General features: G+C 51.8%; 1 protein-coding gene across 1 annotated transcript in view; it reads right to left on the reverse strand.

Moving 5' to 3' along the window:
• The window catches only part of RNF165 (ring finger protein 165), a 15248-nt gene extending 660 nt beyond the window's left edge, over window positions 1-14588 (reverse strand). Inside the window, 8 exon segments of the mRNA XM_006109686.3 lie at window positions 3-85; window positions 2048-2143; window positions 2478-2582; window positions 4261-4390; window positions 9372-9482; window positions 10963-11278; window positions 13029-13170; window positions 14568-14588. Of these exon segments, the coding sequence (XP_006109748.2) occupies window positions 3-85; window positions 2048-2143; window positions 2478-2582; window positions 4261-4390; window positions 9372-9482; window positions 10963-11278; window positions 13029-13170; window positions 14568-14588 (1004 nt within the window).
• Between the last annotated feature and the right edge of the window lie 4127 nt (window positions 14589-18715).

Below are 18715 nucleotides of genomic sequence, written 5' to 3' on the forward strand. Positions count from 1 at the left end.
GCATAGACAGACAAATTGTGCATTTCTCGTCCGTGTCTGACTCCTCCCCCTCTTCCTTCTTGCCCTTGCCATTCTGGGGTCTTCTCTAGGAGAAACAAAGGAGGAGCATGTTACCGAGAGCAGACTCACCTGGTGGTCTTGGCCCTTGCAGGCTCTTCCCCCACCTCCCTCCTCCAGTGAGGCAGTCTCTTTTTAAGCTCCTAAGTTATACCCAGACTTCTATGCTCTTCCCAGGCCCTTCTCCCTGCCTAATCTCCACCCCTCCTCCTTGCTGCAGAATATAGAGGGTTAAAGCCAAATGAACTTTATTATTGTTGTTCCAGACAATTCATGTCCCAGGCATAAACTTTACACTGCCCTAGGAGCATAGAGTTTGGAAAGGAATTGGATACCAACGAATCAATCCTTTGCAAAATGTTGGCTGTGCATAAACAGCTTCACCTTTTCTGCTTCCCTTATCCTGTTTACTCCTCCTTACACCCTTTCCAACCTAGATCCCTGTCTCCAGCCTTCTCCTCCACTTTCAGGTCCAGCATGCTTCGTACATTCATCCATCCATGCATTCATTCATTTAATTTTCCTTCCTTCCTTCCTCCCTCCCTCCCTCCCTCCCTGACTCCCCCCCTTCCCTTCCTTCCTTCCTTCCTTCCTTCCTTCCTTCCTTCCTTCCTTCCTTCCTTCCTTCCTTCCTCCCTCCCTTTCTTCATTCCTTCCTTTCTTCCTTCCTTTATTCATTCTACTTACAAATGTCTATTGTGAGGAGCTGAAGATGGGCTCTGGCTTGACCACAATGAGTATGTTCCTGCTCTAAGATTCTCAGTGCTTATCAAGCTTTTCATTCTTAGATTTTTAAATTTTTATTTATTTGTCATCATATCAGACTATATTTTTAGAGCAGTTTTAATTTACATAAAAATTGAACAGAAAATATAGTGTGTTCCCACTTCCCTCTGCCTTTCAACATATGCAGTTTGCCCTATTATTCGCATCTCGCCTTAGTGTGATGCATTTGTTGCAACTGATGAAGCAATAGTGATACACTACTATTAACTGAAGTCTTCTGGTTTACATTAGGGTTCACTCTTTGTGTTAAACAGCCCTTCATGTTTTGACAAATGCATATTGTCATGTGTCCACCATTACATACAAAATAGTGTCACTGCCTTAAAAATCCCCTGTGAATCACCTATTCATTCTTCCCTCCCTCTCCTGAGGTGCCTGGCAATAACTGATCTTTTTATTGTCTTTAGTTTTGCCTTTTCTGGAATGGTATGTAGTTGGAATCATACAGTATGCAGCCTTTTTATGCTGGCTTCTTCCACTTTGTAATATGCATTTCCAGTCCTTCATGTCTTTTTATGGCTTAATAGTTCATTTCTTATTATCATGAAATAATATTCCATTGTATGAATGAACCACAGTTTGTCCATTTACTTATTGAGGGACATCTTAGTTGCTTTTAAATTTTTTAATTTAATCTAAAAATTTTTAAACTTAGATTCCTGGCTTCTAATCCTACCTCAGATTCCTGGCAACAATTCTGGAGAATCTACCTCTGTAGGCTTAGGGTAGAGCCTGTGAATATGTGGCTTTAAAAGCTCCCCAGATGATCTTGATGCTCAATGAGAATTGGAAATGCTGCTCTGAAGCCTTAGTTGCCCATTTGTCTACATGTGAGACTGGAGTTGGGATTCTTTTCTAAGGCAAGTCTTAGCCTTCTGTGTAGGCACTCCCCTTGCTCACCCCACTCAGATACTAACATTCATTTTCCTGTACACCTTCCTAATATACCAACTCACAAGTCCACATGCACACACATAGCCAGCCTCCTCCCTTATTAATGAGAGGCCACCATATCCCCTTCTAGTTACACCTGACAGAGGCAAAGGAGAAAACCTGGGAAGGTATTGCTGCTTCAGAGCATCTAATCAGAGAAAAGGCTTCTAGATTTTGGACTGTGCCCCTCTGTGGACAACCAGGCCAAAGTTAACCTATATCCTCCCCACCCTCACCCCTACTATACATGCTGGCCTGCTGGCTGACTCACCTTCTTGTACTTGTGGGGGAAGGTGAACCTCTCAATGGTGTTCTGTACAGCTCCTCGAGTCACATTTCCCAACCTGTCCTCAAGCTGCAGCAGCTCCTGCAAAGAGAAAAATGTAGACGTGTGCACTCATGTGCAAAGGCACACGTACACATGTGATGAGAAGGAGAGGCACTGACAGATGTTAGCAGGAAGCATTCACACAGCCATTCAGAAGAACTTGTCTGAAAGAACAAAATATCTCTACTTGCTCTCATTTTCTTTCTCTTCCTCTCAACCCAAGGCTCCTCCTGCCCCACTCACTCCCTACCCACCAGCAGGGGAAAAGGAGAGAGGACACGATAAATGGCAGTGATGAATGATAATAGCTTCTCCACCAACCCCACTGGAGCCACGCTGGCCAGAGGATTCCCAGACAGAGGGGCAGGCGTACCTCATAGCTCTCCCGCACAGCAGAGATGTGTCTGCTGGGGTTCAGTCCCTGGAGAGCAAGGAAGTGAAGCTGAGGGTAAGGGTAGTTTCGGATTTCATGGACAACCTGTCGGGGAGAAAATGCCTCAGATAGGATTCAAGCCTTCATGATCCCAGCGTCCGACTCCTCCTCCCATAACCGCCAATCTGCATACCCTGAGAAACTGTGGGCAGAAGTGTCCTTTTTCCTGCTCCTGATCTCCCTCACCCCCGCAAGAACCGAGCCTATGCTGGGCCAGCCCCAGAACAAATAACAAAATCAATAGGTAACAACTGGCCTGATGGGGCATTTATTTCATGCTGTTCTAAGCCCTCAGATAGTTAACTAATGATCTCATCGGATTTGTAATGAGGATGCAATTACTATCCCCATTTTACTGATAGGGTAAATGAGACACGGGCACATTTAGTAAGTGGCCCAACTTAGGCAACCAAGCGGCAGAACCACCATTTCAAACCCAGGCCGTTGTGGGGAAGTGGGGGCAGAGTCAATTCCCTCCCCCTTGACTCCACATTGCCTGACCCAGGTGGGGCAAGTGAGGGCACAACATTTAAGGGGGCACTGTGATCAAGACAAATAATATTTTATTGCAACATTTAAAAAAAATCAAAATTAATATAAAATATCTGTAATGAACAAAATGTCAAATTTTTCAATACAGAGAGGATCTGCCCCTGTACTTGTTTGGTGCTGCCTCGCTCACCTCGCCCCGACCCGGTGTGAGTCAGAGGGCCAGGTGTCCAGCATACTAGTAGCTCCTCGTCTTAGTCACTGCATGGCCCTGGCCTGCTACTTAACCTCTCCATGCCTCAGTTTGCTAATCTGTAAAATAGGGATGTTACCTCTTCTTGTGGAGTTATCGAGAGGCTTAAATAATTCATTTAAATTGCTTAGAACAGTGCCTGGTATGCAGTAAGTGCTCAATAAGTGTTAGCTTTTATTCTCAGTAAATGGTGCTTTATAACAGGAACCATAGGACCTCAGGGCTGAAAGACTGCTGAGATTACTGGCCCACGCCCCTCATTTTACAGATTAGGAGACTGAGGTGCTGAGTGGTTAAAGGCAGAGGCAAGGACTGGCAGGCTGGAGTTGTACTTCGGGGCAGCAACATGAAGAAGCTGCCTGGGAATAAGAAGATTTTCAGTCTTTTGCTACAGTATTATTGTTGTTGTTAGTTTAATGAAACATCTTCACCTTCATTCCGTGCAGCTTGCAATGCCCCCAAACGGAACCTGATCCTTTTGCAGACTCAGCACCCTGCAGTGAAGAGAAGCCCAGCCCCTGCAGGAAGCTGACTGGATCAGCAGCCAGGCCACCCCTTGGGTCTCTTATGTTCCTCACACCAGTCCTGTGAGATGGGCCAGGCAGGTGTCTGCATCCCATGTCATCCCATTTCACAGATAAGTGAACTAACACCCAGGCAGGCACTGACGCTGAGAAATGAACTAAGTGCAGTCATACAGCGCTTGCTCTTAGCCCTGAGCCTTTCCCCACACCTGCAACTGCCCCCTTCCACCCTCCATTGCCCACCCAGTCCTTTCAGCAGTACGAGCTTCTACAGGTGCTCTCAAGTCAGAGAGGGAGTAAGAGTTGGGAGGGGAGGGGAGCAGTTGGCCTGCCTGTGAGCGAGACACACAGAGGAACAGGGCACAGGGAGTAGGACACAAGGGAGCTGCAGGCCTCAGCCCACCATGTCCCCCAACAGGCAACAGGAGTCTGTTCCTGGCAGAGCCCCCTCACTCACCATCTGCGTGGAGGAGGAGTTTCTGGGAAAGTGGTGCATTCGAGGCGTCGCTAGGTAATGCTGATAGTGCTGAAGGATGGGCCGCACCTGGAACTGAGCAGGGCTCAAGCTGGCGTCCACACTGAGATCCCTGCGGGGACACGGCCACAGTGAGCCACGGGGAGGGGGGGCTGGTACTCAGTCATGGGGTGACAGAAGGGACCTCAGACATCAAGCCCATGGTGGAGAACCAGAGTCACAAACAGCCAGAGCTGCAAGAAGCTGGACCTCAGTCACCCGTTCCCTCTCTTAACAGACGGAAATGAGACTCAGAGAAGTAAGAGCTCTGCAAGGTCTGAAGGGGCTAGAACAGTCAAGACCTCATATAACCTTTTGAAACGAGTGCACCTAAGCACCCTTCCAGGACACAGCCCGCCCACCTGAGAGAAATGCTAAGAGAAAAATCCAGATAGAGCTGGTCAGGGACGCGGAGCAAAGACAAGGTCCAAATATAGTGGAGGGGGTAGAGGCCATACTTCAACCACTTGGAGCAAACAAGAGAAGAGGACCTCAGCTTCTGTGAGTCGGGACCTGTTACCCTGGACCCTACCCCCGCCCCACTCCTAAAAGTATAGGAAAATTTATTTTACTTAAAAATTGATCCATTAATGCAACTGAAAAGGAACCAGTGCTCCTTGGGGAAATGGCTAATTTCAGGTCTGGAGCATGAAATGTGCAAAATGAGATTGAGTGAAACATTTTATTGTAACTGAAAACACTACCAGGGTCATGTCAAAACCATCCAGAAGAGGTGGAAACTGGCCAGAGTTTGGACAATTTGCATGTCAATGAGCATAAATGCAATAGATTGAAACACATCAGACAGGTACAAATCCACAAGGTGAAGTGACCCTAAAGAAGAATAATTAAAACTGCTGTCATCTCTCTTCTTCACTTCAACCACTTTTATTCTCTTAATAAAGTGGTGATGAGGGGCGGGGCGGGGTGGGGGGCGGACAACCATTTATCTTGTCTTTCTTCTATTAACTGTACTTCAGGGTAACCAAGTAGTTGATGAAGGGAAATTTCTCTTATAAAATTTTTCTGGCTAATAAATGAGTAAGGAATGATTGAACTCCTTTTTGTATATCCTAAAGAAATAAAGGATTTGGCAGGCAAGGATCGTCAATGGCTACTAACATCTCAAAAGGAGAGACAACCAGCTTCTGCTGGAAAAAACAACACTACCTTTAAAGTATTTTTGCCAAAAAGTAAGAGCTGGACCAAAATCTGCTCAAACCTTGACCTGTGGGGAAATAGGACACTGAGGAACATTGTAAGCAATACCACCAGAGTGTGACCAGCAGAATCCAGATCAGGGAACTACAGAAAAAATACCTGATTTCTGCTTCCAGCCATGATACATCTATAATGTATATATTCCTAGATTTTCTATATATATTAGCCGGGATCCATGAAACAACTCCTGATAAATATGTCCTTTGGGAAATAAGTTAAACTCTTTTTTTCCCTTAAATATGTGGGGTGACATTGATCATATAGATTTTAGCTGTAGATTTCTATGATATCAGATCTGTATATTGCACTGTATGCCCACCATCCAAAGTCAAATCTTCTTCCATCACCCTTCACCCGCTTCACCCCTCAAAAGTTAAATTCTTGGAGCCAGTCAGAAGCAAACTTAGAAATTTAGTAGTCCAGCCCCTGTTTCTTTCTTTCTTTTTCTTTTAAACTTCTCCTGAGGATATTATTTCATTGATTTTTTTAGAGAGAGTGGAAGGGAAGGAGTTTGGGGGGAGAGAGAGAGAAACATTGATGTGTGAGAGACATATTGATTAGTTGTCTCCTGCATAAGCCCCAACTGGGACCAGTGATTGAGCATGCAACTGAAATATGTGCCCTTGACCAGGAATCAAACCCGAAACTCTTCAGTCGGCAGGCCAGCACTCTAACCACTGAGCGACCAGCCAGGCTGGCCCCTCTTTCTTCAGACCTATCTTTGGCCTGAAAATTGGCCTTTTCCGTGTTCCTTGGCTAGCCAGTTAATGTCACCAGGGTTTCTGACCCTTGCCCGAGCTTATCCCATGACCTGCATCGGTGAGGGAGTTCCACGGGCACCCTCCTGCGGCTGAAACTCTGACTCTTTGCAGTCTCAGGGGACCCAGCCTAGTCAAAGCAGCAAAGACACGTTCAGAGAATTCTGCGAAAGCAAAGTCGCAAGGAACTCGGAGCAGAGTTGCTCCAAATCCAAAAATGCTGAGTGGAGAAGCTCCTCGGCCTTCGGGTGAGAGGGATGATCTGCCCAGGTTGGGCCTGGACAGGCTGTGGGATTCCCTCTTCTCATCTCATCAGAAGATGCCTTCCTAACCCCAGGATCCCTGAACAGCGGATGCTGCTCGGACCCTAAAAGAGCCTGGGTCGGGACTTCGGCCCAGGAGACTTCAGCCCTTGGAAAAGCAGTGCCTGCCGCCTTCCTGCTGTTGCCACTGGCCTGTGAGAACACGGCTGAGTTTTGAAAGGGGTCATAGAAACACCCCAAAGGCCTGAGCCACCGGGTTGCTCAGAACGGTGCCCTGGAGATGTCCATGGACATTGTCTCAAAGCACCAGTTTTATCAGCTGCGTCTAAACATCAGCCTCAACTTTGTCTTCCGCTGCCAGTGGCCTTGGAGCGTGGAGCAGTCTGGTTGCCCCACAGAACCTTATGTCGTTTGCACAGAGCTTGCTCAGAAAGTGTGAGCCGGGAGGCTGCTGAGGCAGAGCTGCCTGCAGGAGGATAGGAGGAGGCTCTTGTCCTCGCCAACCCTCCTTCTCAGGTCCAGGTGCCTGGATGTCTCCACTGGGCAGGGCCAGAGGCAGGTGGTAGAGCCGGGTGCTGTCTGCACCGGGGGCCAGAGTTGGAACCACAGAGCCAGGATGAAGCCATAGAGGGAGCATGATAAGGATGGAGACACTGGAGTGGTGGCTCAAGGTCAAGGTCAGGTTACCGGGCCAGGGCAGAAAGGGAGCATTCATTCTGGTTGAGAGAAGCTGCTTGAGTAGAACTAAAATATCCTCAAGGAAGAGGAAAAGGCCGGGGCTAGACGAGGACAGGTGAGGTGTCTCAATTCCTGAAATAATTTAGGGCAGAATTCAGTGGTTTCTGATGCTTCTCTAACGGAAAAGGGGGTGGAGAGGGGTTGCAGACACACTCTCCCCACCTCCCCTCCAGGGCTCCTCGCGGAGGTAGGAGTAGCCCTCCTAGAATTCATTTCCTGCCATCTCATTTCCAGACCGCGCTTCTCCTGGCAGGAGAGGCCTCCCTGGAAAAGAGGGGCAGGATGCCATCAGCACGATCACAAAAAGGCCTCTGTCACTCACAGGAAGCTGGCCCTTGTGGAGCAGAGCTAATTACAAGGGAGGAGAAAGGGTCGCCTCCTCCTCTGGAAAGCGCTTCCTACTTGGGAAGTGGGGACTGAACAGGGAGAAAGGGCCCAGGAGTGGGCTCAGGTGGGCTCAGGACAGGGCCTCCCAGCAGCCCCTGCTGGGACATGGACCAGCCTCTGGGCCTCAGTCTTTATGCTTCCCCACACCAGCAGGGGTCAGGAATGCAGAGGGATTGAAAGGAGGGAGGAAGGGGAGGAGATTTGCTAAATAATCAAAGTGGCCAAGGGCAGGGCCCAGCTGCTCCTCCTGACTTCTCTTCACGACTCTCACCTGTGTCACCTGTCCAGTCCCACTCGCCAGGTTGGACCCCTGTGTTTGCTCGGACCGCTCAGGGTGTGCAAGGGCTCTGGGTGCCCATGTGGGCCGGATTGAAATAGATTGGATTGACTGGATGCTGAGGGACAGAATTCAATCCAAACTGCAATTAAATCTCCCTGATTTGAATCTGCTAATTAGAAAAGGCTGCGCTGAAGTCGGCCGCCGTGCAATCTGTCTTTACGGGGAGTATTTAATTTGACAGAATGTACCTGAGAACCAGCAGGGGCCGGGGACAGCAGAGCAGGTTGAAACAACCACTTCCTGTCTTGGGAGCACCGTTGGCCGTCAATCAACCAGCGCTATCCTTTGGAATCATTCCTCGGTGCCCAGGCCTAGGTTGCTCCCAGAGCAGCCCTGGACTGAGCCAGTCTGCGTGACTAACTGGCTGAGAAATGACACCACTGCACATCTTTTTGTTTAGTCTATCCTTCCCGTTGAGGTTTTTCTGTTATTTTGTATATTTGTTTCTACATTCTTTAAAAAGAAGTTTTTTGCCTCAAAGTAAGAATAGCACAAAAAATTCCTGGATACCCTTCACCCAGATTCCCTAAGTGGTAACAGTTTACTATTTTACTCTCTTTCTCTCTCTCTCCCTCCCTTCCTACCTCCCCTCCCCTCACACACACATATACTTCTCTATGACATTTTTTTCTGATCTAATTTAAAAATAAGTTTCAGGCATGATGCCCTTTACCTCTAACTACTTCAGGGAACTGCACGAGTTTTTCAAGTGTTTGGGAGTTCAGATCCAACCTGAGTTTAGATCAGCCCTCTCCTGAGCTAGAACAGAGAGTCTGGTGGGACCCAGGATCCAAAACCAAGCAACACTACATCCCAGGGCAACAAAGACCTCCGTCCCACGTGCAGGAGATGGCAGGAAGCCTTCACAGCGGCCCAGCGCCTACACCACCTCAACCCCTCTCCCCAGGTTCTCCCCGAGTCCTGGCCTCCAATCTGGCTGGCTGTCTCCTTGCTGGCATGCCCTGGTTCTTCTCTGTGGGCTCCTTGAGGTTCACCCTCTCCAGGAAGCCTTCCCTGACTCTTCTTTCTGCCCTCCTCCCAAGCACCACTGCTTCCTAGCCCTCATTGAGCTTAGCACATGTTTTGTATCTCTGCCCCCACCTCCCCTGCAGGAGCAGGAGCCCTAAGCCTCATCTGGGTACATGGGCACCCAACCACATCTGAGCGAACTGTCAGGACCAGGCCTGGTGGGGACCATTTGGCCCTGAGGGTGGCTGGGGACAGGGGCACAGCCTGGGGCGTGAGGACCGGGCCTCCTGTACCACTCAAGGGAAGGAAACAGAAACTCCATGGATTGGGCAAGACCACTCACCCTCCATCCCTCTCCCAGGGACCGGAAAGACTCACCAGTCAGTGCCCTCAGCCAAATACCTGGGCTGAGGTGTCTGGAGTTGGTGGCCGAAGTCGAAGCTGGGGTAGAGTCGGTGGGGGTGGACAGACACGCGCTCCTGACTCCGCCTGCACCAGAAGGGAAGGAGGCCCATGGCGTCAGGGCTGCCCAGGCCAGCCCAGCTCCCAGCAGCTCTGAGCAGTCCCAGCCAGCCTACAGAGCAGGAGCTTTGCCCCTCGTCCCAAACTCCGAGGAAGCGTCCCAGCTGGACAGCAGCCAGGAACTCAGACATTCCTGTTCTGTCGGGCTGCCCACTGTACTGAGGCCTCTTCCTGGGTTTGTCTGCTGCAGGTCACCTGCCCCTCCCAGCTCCCTGTCTCTTCTGCTCCCTCTCCTACTTCCCTTGTCCTTGATGGGCTGTCTTCAGGACACTCAGATCTACCTCCTGCAGGCTCTCCCACCTCTGTGCACCCTCTGTTCCCCCCATGCTCTTCTCTCCTTGACCCTTTCTTCACACTCTTCCCAGTTTGACAGCCCAGGTCAAAGCCACCTCCTACAGGAAGGCCTCCCTGAACAATCCAGTCATGGTGACCCCTCCTCTCTCTGACCCCATACAGCACTCACCCCTACAGTTAGGGATGCTTATGGCCTTAGAGATCATCTAGCCAAGAGGTTATCAAAGTGTGCTGCAGCTCCCCTGGGAATCCTCCATAGGGGTTATGAGCTCAAAACTGTTCATAATCCTTCTATGAGGTTATTTCCTTTTTCATTCTCTCACAAGTGAGCACTGGAGATTTCCAGTAACTGTGTGACATGTGATTTGCAACAGAAGCCGACGTGAGAACACAGTTGTCTCCTATTAAGCCAGGCATTGAAGAGATTTGCAAATATGTTCTAAAAAAGAAAAGGGGTCACTCTACTTACCGCATTAATATATAACTATTTTTCAAAAATGTATTATTGATGTTAACATATAATGAGTTTGTGGTTATTTTTAAATGAATTAATAAGTATTTTTTAAATTTCTGTTTTAATTTCTAATAAGTATCAATAGTCCTAACCATAAACACAGAAGCTTGAGGACCACTGAGCTAGTCCAACACTTTCTCATGACAGTTGAGGCTCCTGAGGGAAGCGATTTGCCCAGGGTTCCCCGGCGCCTTCAGACCTTTAGGTTAGTGATGTCTAACTTTACTCTCCATTTGGTTCATAGCCGGTCTCTCCAACAGACCTGGGGCTCTTTGAAGGCAGAGCCGAACCAGCATGCCCTTTGGTTATTCCTTAGGGATCTTGGGTCTTAGAACCAGGTGACCAGGAAGCTAGTGGGGACGTGGAGGGTGCCCAGTCAAATCTCCCACAAGGTGCAACCTTCCACGGCAAGCATCAGTGACCACCAGCTGCCCAGCTCCCGTCCCTTACCTGGGCAATGAGACAGGGATGCACACTGGCTACCGAGGGAGCCCTGTGGAGTCCAGGCAGCTCCCACTGCCTGAATGAGTCCTCTCATCTAACTGAGCAAAAGCGGCCTCGGCACAGACCCACTTAGGGGCTGCGTAGTGACTGCCCTGGGTCCCACCCCCGCCCCTCCGGCCACCAGGAAGCACCCACCTGGGGTGCGAGACGAGCCGGCGGTGCTGGGCTTCCAGGAGCTGCTGCTGCAGGAGGTATTGCTGGTGCAGGGCCTGAGGTAGGAAGGAGGGACCTGTGACATCCTGGAACTGCAGGGTGGGCAGCGGGGTCAGGGACTGGTGCAGGGCGCCGCTGTGCTGGTGGGCCGGGGCCATGTGGGCGCTGAGGCCCGGCTGTGACTGCACGGGGTGGGCCAGGGGGAAGTCGGGCGCGAGCTGCTGCGGCTGCAGGGGGCCCAGGTGGAAGTGGCGGCAGGAGGTAGCGTGCGGATGCTGAGACCTTTGAAAGGGGGCACCTGGAGAGGCAAGGACAGAGAGAAGACCCCGTGAGGACCAGCGCTGAGTCCCTCCCCCGCAGACGCCGCCACCACCCCGGGCACCTCCTGCAGCTGCTGAAACTCCAGACCTTCATGAGGACACAGCCAGGTCATTGCTTTTATGTCCATTTGGTCATCTTTAATACGCCAAGGAAAGGCCCATGCCTTACATGTTGGAGGAGAGAGGGATGCTCTCTTTAATGAATAGATAAGCATCCTTTAAAAAATTAACACACTTGTAAAAGGGGTTTTGAGGTCCTTGAGGCAGACTGGCTTTCTTGAATTAGACTCCTCCCATGCAACCTCTGACCTCACCACCTTTTCTAATAGATGCCACATAGAGAACACTGCGACCGGCCTAGCCACGCTCTGAGCTCCCTGAAGCCTTGGCTAGCCAGGACCCAGCCCGTGGGAACCCTCGTTTCCAGAGAGAAAACAACCAGAAGGTGTTTTCCATGCAGTTTTAAGGAAAAAACTAACCACCCCAATATAATTAAGCATTATGTTCTAATATTATAATTTATTTAAAAGCAACCATTTCTAGGAATAAGCTGGGCTCAGGCAACATCTAACCGGGTCTCCGTTACTTTGCTAAATAAAATTGAGCTCGATGACAAGCAGGCCTTACAAATTCCCCAGGAGCAAAGCTGTAGCTCCCGGCACTGCAGTCAGGAAGGTTTGCGGAGGCTTCCTGCTAAACACAGCAGGTGCAGCTCCTCCCCAAACCCCAAGGAAATGAGAGCAAGGGGGCAAAGAGCAGACAAACAGACAAGGACAGAGGGAATAGGAGAGGTGACAGGAGCAGGCAACAGGTGTCAGCAGATTTTTGGAAGCTGGAAAGCAGATGGGGAGTTAGCAGAGATGAGAAACCAGAAACCAAGTTCTAACCAAAGGGATGGTCAGCAAGAAGGGGGGGCAGGATCTTGGCACGCGTGCTGGAAGGTCAGGAATTGGAGGCGGTGGCTACTGTGGAAGGCAGGAGAGAGGGTGGAGCTGAGAACGGGGATGACAAGTCATATGAAAGCAGTCTGGGGCTGCTCACCCTGTCATTTTGTGGGGAAGCTGAGCCAGAGAGGCTCCAATAGAGGAGGGCAGGGCGATGCACATGCTCAAACTGGAGGGTTAGGCGAACGCCTACGAATGGATCTTTGGAAACCCTGCCTCTTCTGCCACTGGGTTCTGAGAGAGCTGTCACCCAGGCGCCCCTCCCCTGCACCCTCCAGAGCCTTAGACTGGAAACTGGTCCCAGAAAAAGCTCTAGAGATGCTTCTGGTTGGGAGCACCCCAATAAAATGGCTGGGTCCCCAACTGGCCACTCTATAATGAAGCCGGGAGACACTCATTCAGGGACCCCCGTCTCTCCACAGCCCTGTGTCATGTGGGGTCTGCGAAAGTAGCAGATAATCGCTGTTCTATTTGGTCTCCAAGCCCAGAGGAGTGAAGTCCTACGGGTGGAATCTCTGGCCCATGACAAGCCAATGATCAGTGACGTCTGAACAACACTCACATCCCCAAATGCCCCTTCAATAGAGAACTACAATTTTTCCCATTACAGTTACTCCTTTGGGTTAAAAAATAATCTGCAGATGTCCCCGATTATACTAGTACTAACCATTTATATTTCCCCGGGGCTCAAATGCCATCGATTGCAAGGTTCACCAGGAGCCAAGTGACATTTTTAGGGAGTGGGGAGAAGGAAGGGTCTCCCAGAAACAGATAAACAAAGCACTAAAGTAACACGTCAAGTGTAAGACCCAAATCCGTTTCAGCACCATGAAGAAAAACGCGTGCATCTTAGAATTCAGGAAGTGGATGGTGACTGCTAGCACCCCCTCAGAGCTGGCTGGGAGCAGCACCTTCAGGCCTGGGGCCTGAGGGAGGTGGGGCAGGCTGGGGCGGTCCAGGTCAAGCCTCATGCAGCTGGGGCAGGGAAGCCCACAGGGCGAGCCTCACCTGATGCCCACCTGGCACACGGGACGTAAGAGGTGCTCCACCAGTGCCCGGGCACTGGTGGTTGGTTCGTGACTCGTGAGCAGGGAGCCCAACAGACTGACAGCTGGAGAGTGAGTGGATCAGGGGTGGGAAGAAACCACAGGGCTTCGCTGCAGGGAAGGAAAGGGAGAAGCAGAGGCTCGGGCCCAGGGCTTCGGGCAGGTGGTGGAGATGACAGTGACGAGGTCCCGGGTCTCTGGAAGGTTCACTGGCAGAGGGGAGATTTGAGTCTAGGCCTTCCCGAAAGGCCAACTGTCGATGGAAGGGAGAGGGCAGAGCCAGGGAACTAGGGCGTTTAATGAAGCAAGGGGACCTCCCAAGGAGGAGGGCGGTGCAGAAAGGGTCCAGGACACCCACAGGACACACAGGCCCATCTGGGGTTTCCTCTGGCCTGGGGATGAGGGGAACGGAGTCAAGGGGTGCAGAGGAGCCTCAAGGGGGCCTGGGCAGGAGCAGAGAGGAGCCAGGCCAAGAAGTCAGAATGTCAGAGACGGTGGCCCAGGCAGAGCCATGGGGCTTAACTGAGGCCTCTCCAGAGCAGAGAGCCTCCTCGGCAGCAGGAATATGCTAGCTGTCTTCTCATCTGAACCAGTGCGGTCACCCCCAAGTAAAGGGGCTTCCTTCTCAAGACTCCAGGGCTGAGAGCAACCACCTCTGAGCCCTTGGGTGAAGAGAAAAGGGAAGAACAGGACGCATTGTGGGACAAGGACAAGGTTGGGCGCCTCCAGCAAAAGGCCGGCCCAGAGTCCCTGTGGCAGGCCCACCCGTCAACCAGGGCCAAATCGGCCCCCTCCTCCCAGGGATGTGGGACCCTGGGAGAGGAGGGTGGGAAGCCAGTCTGGCGTGTCCCATCCTCCCCAGGCCAGTTCTCAGGGTGTCAGGTTCCCCACGGTCACTCAGCTCACTGACCCAGCGTCACTCTCCCTCACAGGGGGAGGCAGAGCAGGCCTTGGGAAGGGGAGAGGGGCTGGGGGAGGGCAACGGCCCCAGGATGGTGTGGGAGAGAGGATGGTGGGGGGCAGCTAGCTGGCAGGGACCGGGGACCGAAGGTGCAGGCTTGTCACTGCTAAGCACTTCCTCGAAGGGAGGGCTGGGGGCAGATGTTACTCCTTTCTGAACTCCAGCTCCCAAGTTGTGTAGAAAACCAGCCTTTTGAAAAGCAAATATCTGCCCACAAGAGGCCAGCGAGGAAGCCTCCGCCACCAAAGCGGCTTTCAGAGGCAGGCAGAGTGGCCTATGTGAGGGCTCTGCCTCGAGGTCAAGGGGCCCCCCTCACCGTCAGCCCTGGACGGGACATCGCACCTCTCCAGGCCCCGTTTTCTAGGCATGGGACCCACACTGATGGCACCGGGTCATACACCCGCTGACATCTCTCGGCTGCCTGGGGCCACGAACACCTTCAGGCCAGGCCCCTCATCTTCCCGGGAAGGTGTTTGTGAACTGAATGCTGGGACAGCCCCCGGCTCCCACAGCTGGGCAGCCCGGACCCAGATCTCCTGCCTATTGAGATTCACTTTCCCACTCTCCTCTCCCAGACCCCAGGGCCTCGCCTGCCTCCAGGCCCACAATGGCCATTCTCTGCCCCTTGGTCCTGCTACCCTACAGTCGCATCCAGTCCAACCTCTACTCCCCAGGACAGATCTTAACTCGGGTGTAATCTCCCAGTCGGATAGACTGCCCTCTCCGCTGGACTGGTGGCAATTGCCTGTGATATTTGGCATTTTATTTGTGGACACATTTTATCTCCAATAATAAGTGGTTAAGGGGGTGCTTTCAGTAGTGCAGTAAATGTCCTTTGTTCTTAGAGGGGCTTAGGAATCTTCCAAGAGGGGAGGGAGGGGTACATGAGAGAATGGGAGAGAGAGAAGGAAAAGGGGGGAGGGGGAGGAAAATGGGCAGGAAGGAAAGAAAAGGAAGAAAGACCTCCATTATCTTAAAAATGTTAAGTATCAGATTATTAGCTCCTCAGGAAATATGGTTCTTCATGGGATCATCAAATATTCCAGCCGAACAAGGCTCAGAGATCGTGCAGCCTTCACTCTTTGATGAGGACCCCGGGGGTTGGGAAAGGTAGGTGGCTTGCCCAGTGCTCTCAGGTCGTTATGTCTGAGTTGGGGCTGGAGTTCAGGCCTCCTAGGTCCCAGTGCTCTCCCCTCCCTGCCATTTCAGGTCCCCCTTCCTCCAAGCACCCAGACCCTCATATGCCCACATCCATGTACACGTGGTACTCCCAAAGAGAAATCCTCCTGCCCAGAAACGGCATGCCAAGGCCCTGGTGGTCCCACCCGCCTCCTCGTTCCCCTCCCAAGCACCCCCAGGAGGAAGCTGGTTCCTGCAGAAGGAAGTTACCATGAACTGGCAAGAGAACAGCTGCTGGGGCCCATGGGGAAGGGATTGGATCTCTTCTGTGGGAGATGCCAAGGAATGGCCGTGGTGAGGGGGAACGCATAGGCTCAGCCCGGTCCACCGTGGCCAGTGGCCCCAGGTTCCCTCCCTGGTCTAAGGAAATGCCCAGGACAAGCCCCAGTTTTATGGAGGAGGCCAAGGTGTTTCTAGCCCGTTGGGTGTTTCTGTTGCAAGGCAATCTTATGGGGCCCCTAGAAGTCCTCATGCAAAAGGCTGTGTTCAGGCCCTATGTTTCCCAAGGTTTACTGATGAGAGAGGATGGAAGAAACTTCTGGGGTCCTGGCACCAATTCCCGGCACCTCGAAGTAACACGGACACGGTGAGCTGGACTCTGGTGATGGAGACCAGGCTTGTTAGAGGACTCAGTGTCTGATATGAGAACAGGTGTGCTCAGGGAAGAGGAGGCTCCGGTCAGGTAATAGCTGCAGGCAAAGGGATTCAGCTCATTTTGGTAGATTTGGATCAACATAACGAAGACATTTCTTAGAATGTCACTGTGTTCCCCAAAGTTCTTCATCATCGGGGATGTCCATGCGAGGCCAACTAACTGCCCAGCAGAGGAGTGTGGCTGGGCTAGAACACCTCCAGGTCCCCTTCTAAGCTGACCATGAAATGATACAGATTCACTGCAACAGCCACCTTCTGCCTGATCATGGTTAGGCCAAACTGGTCTATGAAGGCACAGAAACGCTGGCCTGGGTGATGGAGGAAGGAGGAAGGAGCAAGGTAGCAATGAGAGAGCAAGCCTGAGTACTCAGGGCCCATGTCTGGAGGCCTGAGCACAGGTGCAAGGAGGAGATGCAAGCCACAGGCAGGTGTCTGGAGGCAGACTCCCTGCTCCACTCAGTGTGGCCCCAGGAGCTTCCTCTACCCGCTGCACTGACACAGCTCAGAAGTCCGTTTCCTGCATCTCCTGAGCCTCCCAAGGGCCCACACTGACTTTGCCAGCCTGGGACACATGCAAGTTCCATGTGGCTAGATAATCCATCCCGAGACAGGCTGCTCAGGGAGATAATACAGGAAAGGGGGGGGCGCATATCATGGGGAGTCTTGAATGGTGGGACCAGGAAGGAGCCTGGGTACACTTCATAAGTTAACTGCTTGACTACAACCCAGACATATCAGAGATGATGACTATGGGGAGTGGGCCATTTGCCCAGAGCCCAGGTTCCTAGGCTGTCCTTCCTTGCTTCCTTACCTACTCCAGGTAAATCTGTTTAACCTCATTTGCTAGTCTGATCAACCCCAGAGGCCTATTCCCTGGCTTGGCTCCTGGGCTGCCTGGGGTCTGCTTTCCTCTCCCCGCATAGTTTGGTTCCCTGACTGATAGAGGACACACAGGCGGAAAGGAAGTGATATGCCCAAAGGGACCCCTCCTACCCAGAGCAGCTTTGTGAATGCTTCCCCAGGGCCAGCCTTTGATCTAAATGAACACCTCTGCCTCTTCAAGGAACTGAATTCCGGACTCTCATGATACTGATGTTCCATCCTAAGGAAGTGTCCTTGCCCATGGGCCTGAGACAATTAAACAGCAAACCTCCAGCAAGCAACACAGGGCCAGTATTTGGCTCCAGTTGCTGTCAGGGTCCAGGGAAGGGAGGAGGTGGTGTCCGCTAGGAAACCCCCGCGAGTAATAGGACTGTCATCCAGGCATTGTCCATCCTAGAACACACCTTTCTCCATCTAATGCCAATGAGGTTTATAAAAGCATTCCCACCGCAGTCAAAAAGCACATTTTATGGTGGGCTCTATGGTCAGATGACCTCACTCGGTGAAGGCGAGACCTGGCTCTGTCTCATTCACCTATAAGCACAGACCTTAAGACATAGCAAAAACGTGCTGGCTGAGTGGATGAATGGATGGATGAGTGAATGGAATGAACAGTTGGACATGTAGGAAGGAGCATCTTGCTAAAGCCTTGGCAGTATGCAAAACAGCTGCCTCCCAGCGTTCAGCACTGGTTTGAGTGATGGCAGAGGAGCAAATGCCACCAAAGGAGCTGGAAACACTGCTGACAGAAACACGGGAATTCTTTCAATGAGTGTCGGGGCCCAGTTGCGAGTCCAACATGGACTGGGGTGGCCCAGCCCACGAGATGGTCAGTGCGAATCACAACCCACTACCCCAGAAGTTAAAGCGGTTTCAGAGCCAGAACAGAACCCCCTGACCAAGGAAGGGTGGGGGGTGGTTTGCCTTGCTGATGGCCTTGGTTGTAAACCACGCATAGTTCCTCCCAGCTCATGAGTCAGACATTCTCCTAATCTACACTAATAAAAGAGAAACATGGTAATTAGCGTATGACCGCTACCCTTCCCATTGGCTAATCAGGGAGATATGCAAATTAACTGTCAGCCAAGATGGCGGCCGGCAGCCAGGCAGCTGATGCGAACAGGGAGGCTTGCTTCCTTCAGTTACGGAGGACTCCAACGTTCCCCGCCTGCACTGCCCGCCTCTGAGCTGCAACTCTAAGCAACTATGTTGCAAATATAGAAGCTAAACAAAACCCCAGAAACCTCCTGTCAGTCAGCCGGGATCTCAGAGCTGGAGTCGCAACATTGTTTCGAATACAGAAAACAAAGGCCAGAAACCTGCTTTCAGCAGCCGAGCCTCAGAGAGAAAGCCGGCTCTCAGCTCCAGTGACAGCCATAGAAGGTAAATAAATGCCAGAATAAAAAAAAAAGAAAAAAAGGAGAGGTTTGGAGCTTCAGTCACCCGCCAGCCTGAAAAAAGCCCTCAGCCCCTCACCCAGACTGGCCAGGCACCCCAGTGGGGACCCCCACCCTGAAGCAACAAGATGGCGGCTAATTTGCATACTGAAGGCAGGCGGCAGCAGGCAAGGCTGTCTGCGGTCTGGGACCCGGATCTGTGACCCTGCCAGGCGGGCGGCAGTGCTTGAGGCTGTCTGCGGTCCCAGGACCCAGATCTGTGACCCTGCCAGGCGGGGGGCAGCGCGGGAGGCTGTCCGCAGTCCAGGACCCGGATCTGTGACCCTGCCGGGGGGGATCAGCGGAGCTGCGA

This window comes from Myotis lucifugus, unplaced genomic scaffold, assembly GCF_000147115.1.
Source record: "Myotis lucifugus unplaced genomic scaffold, Myoluc2.0 scaffold_16, whole genome shotgun sequence".
Taxonomy (NCBI): Eukaryota; Metazoa; Chordata; class Mammalia; order Chiroptera; family Vespertilionidae; genus Myotis; species Myotis lucifugus.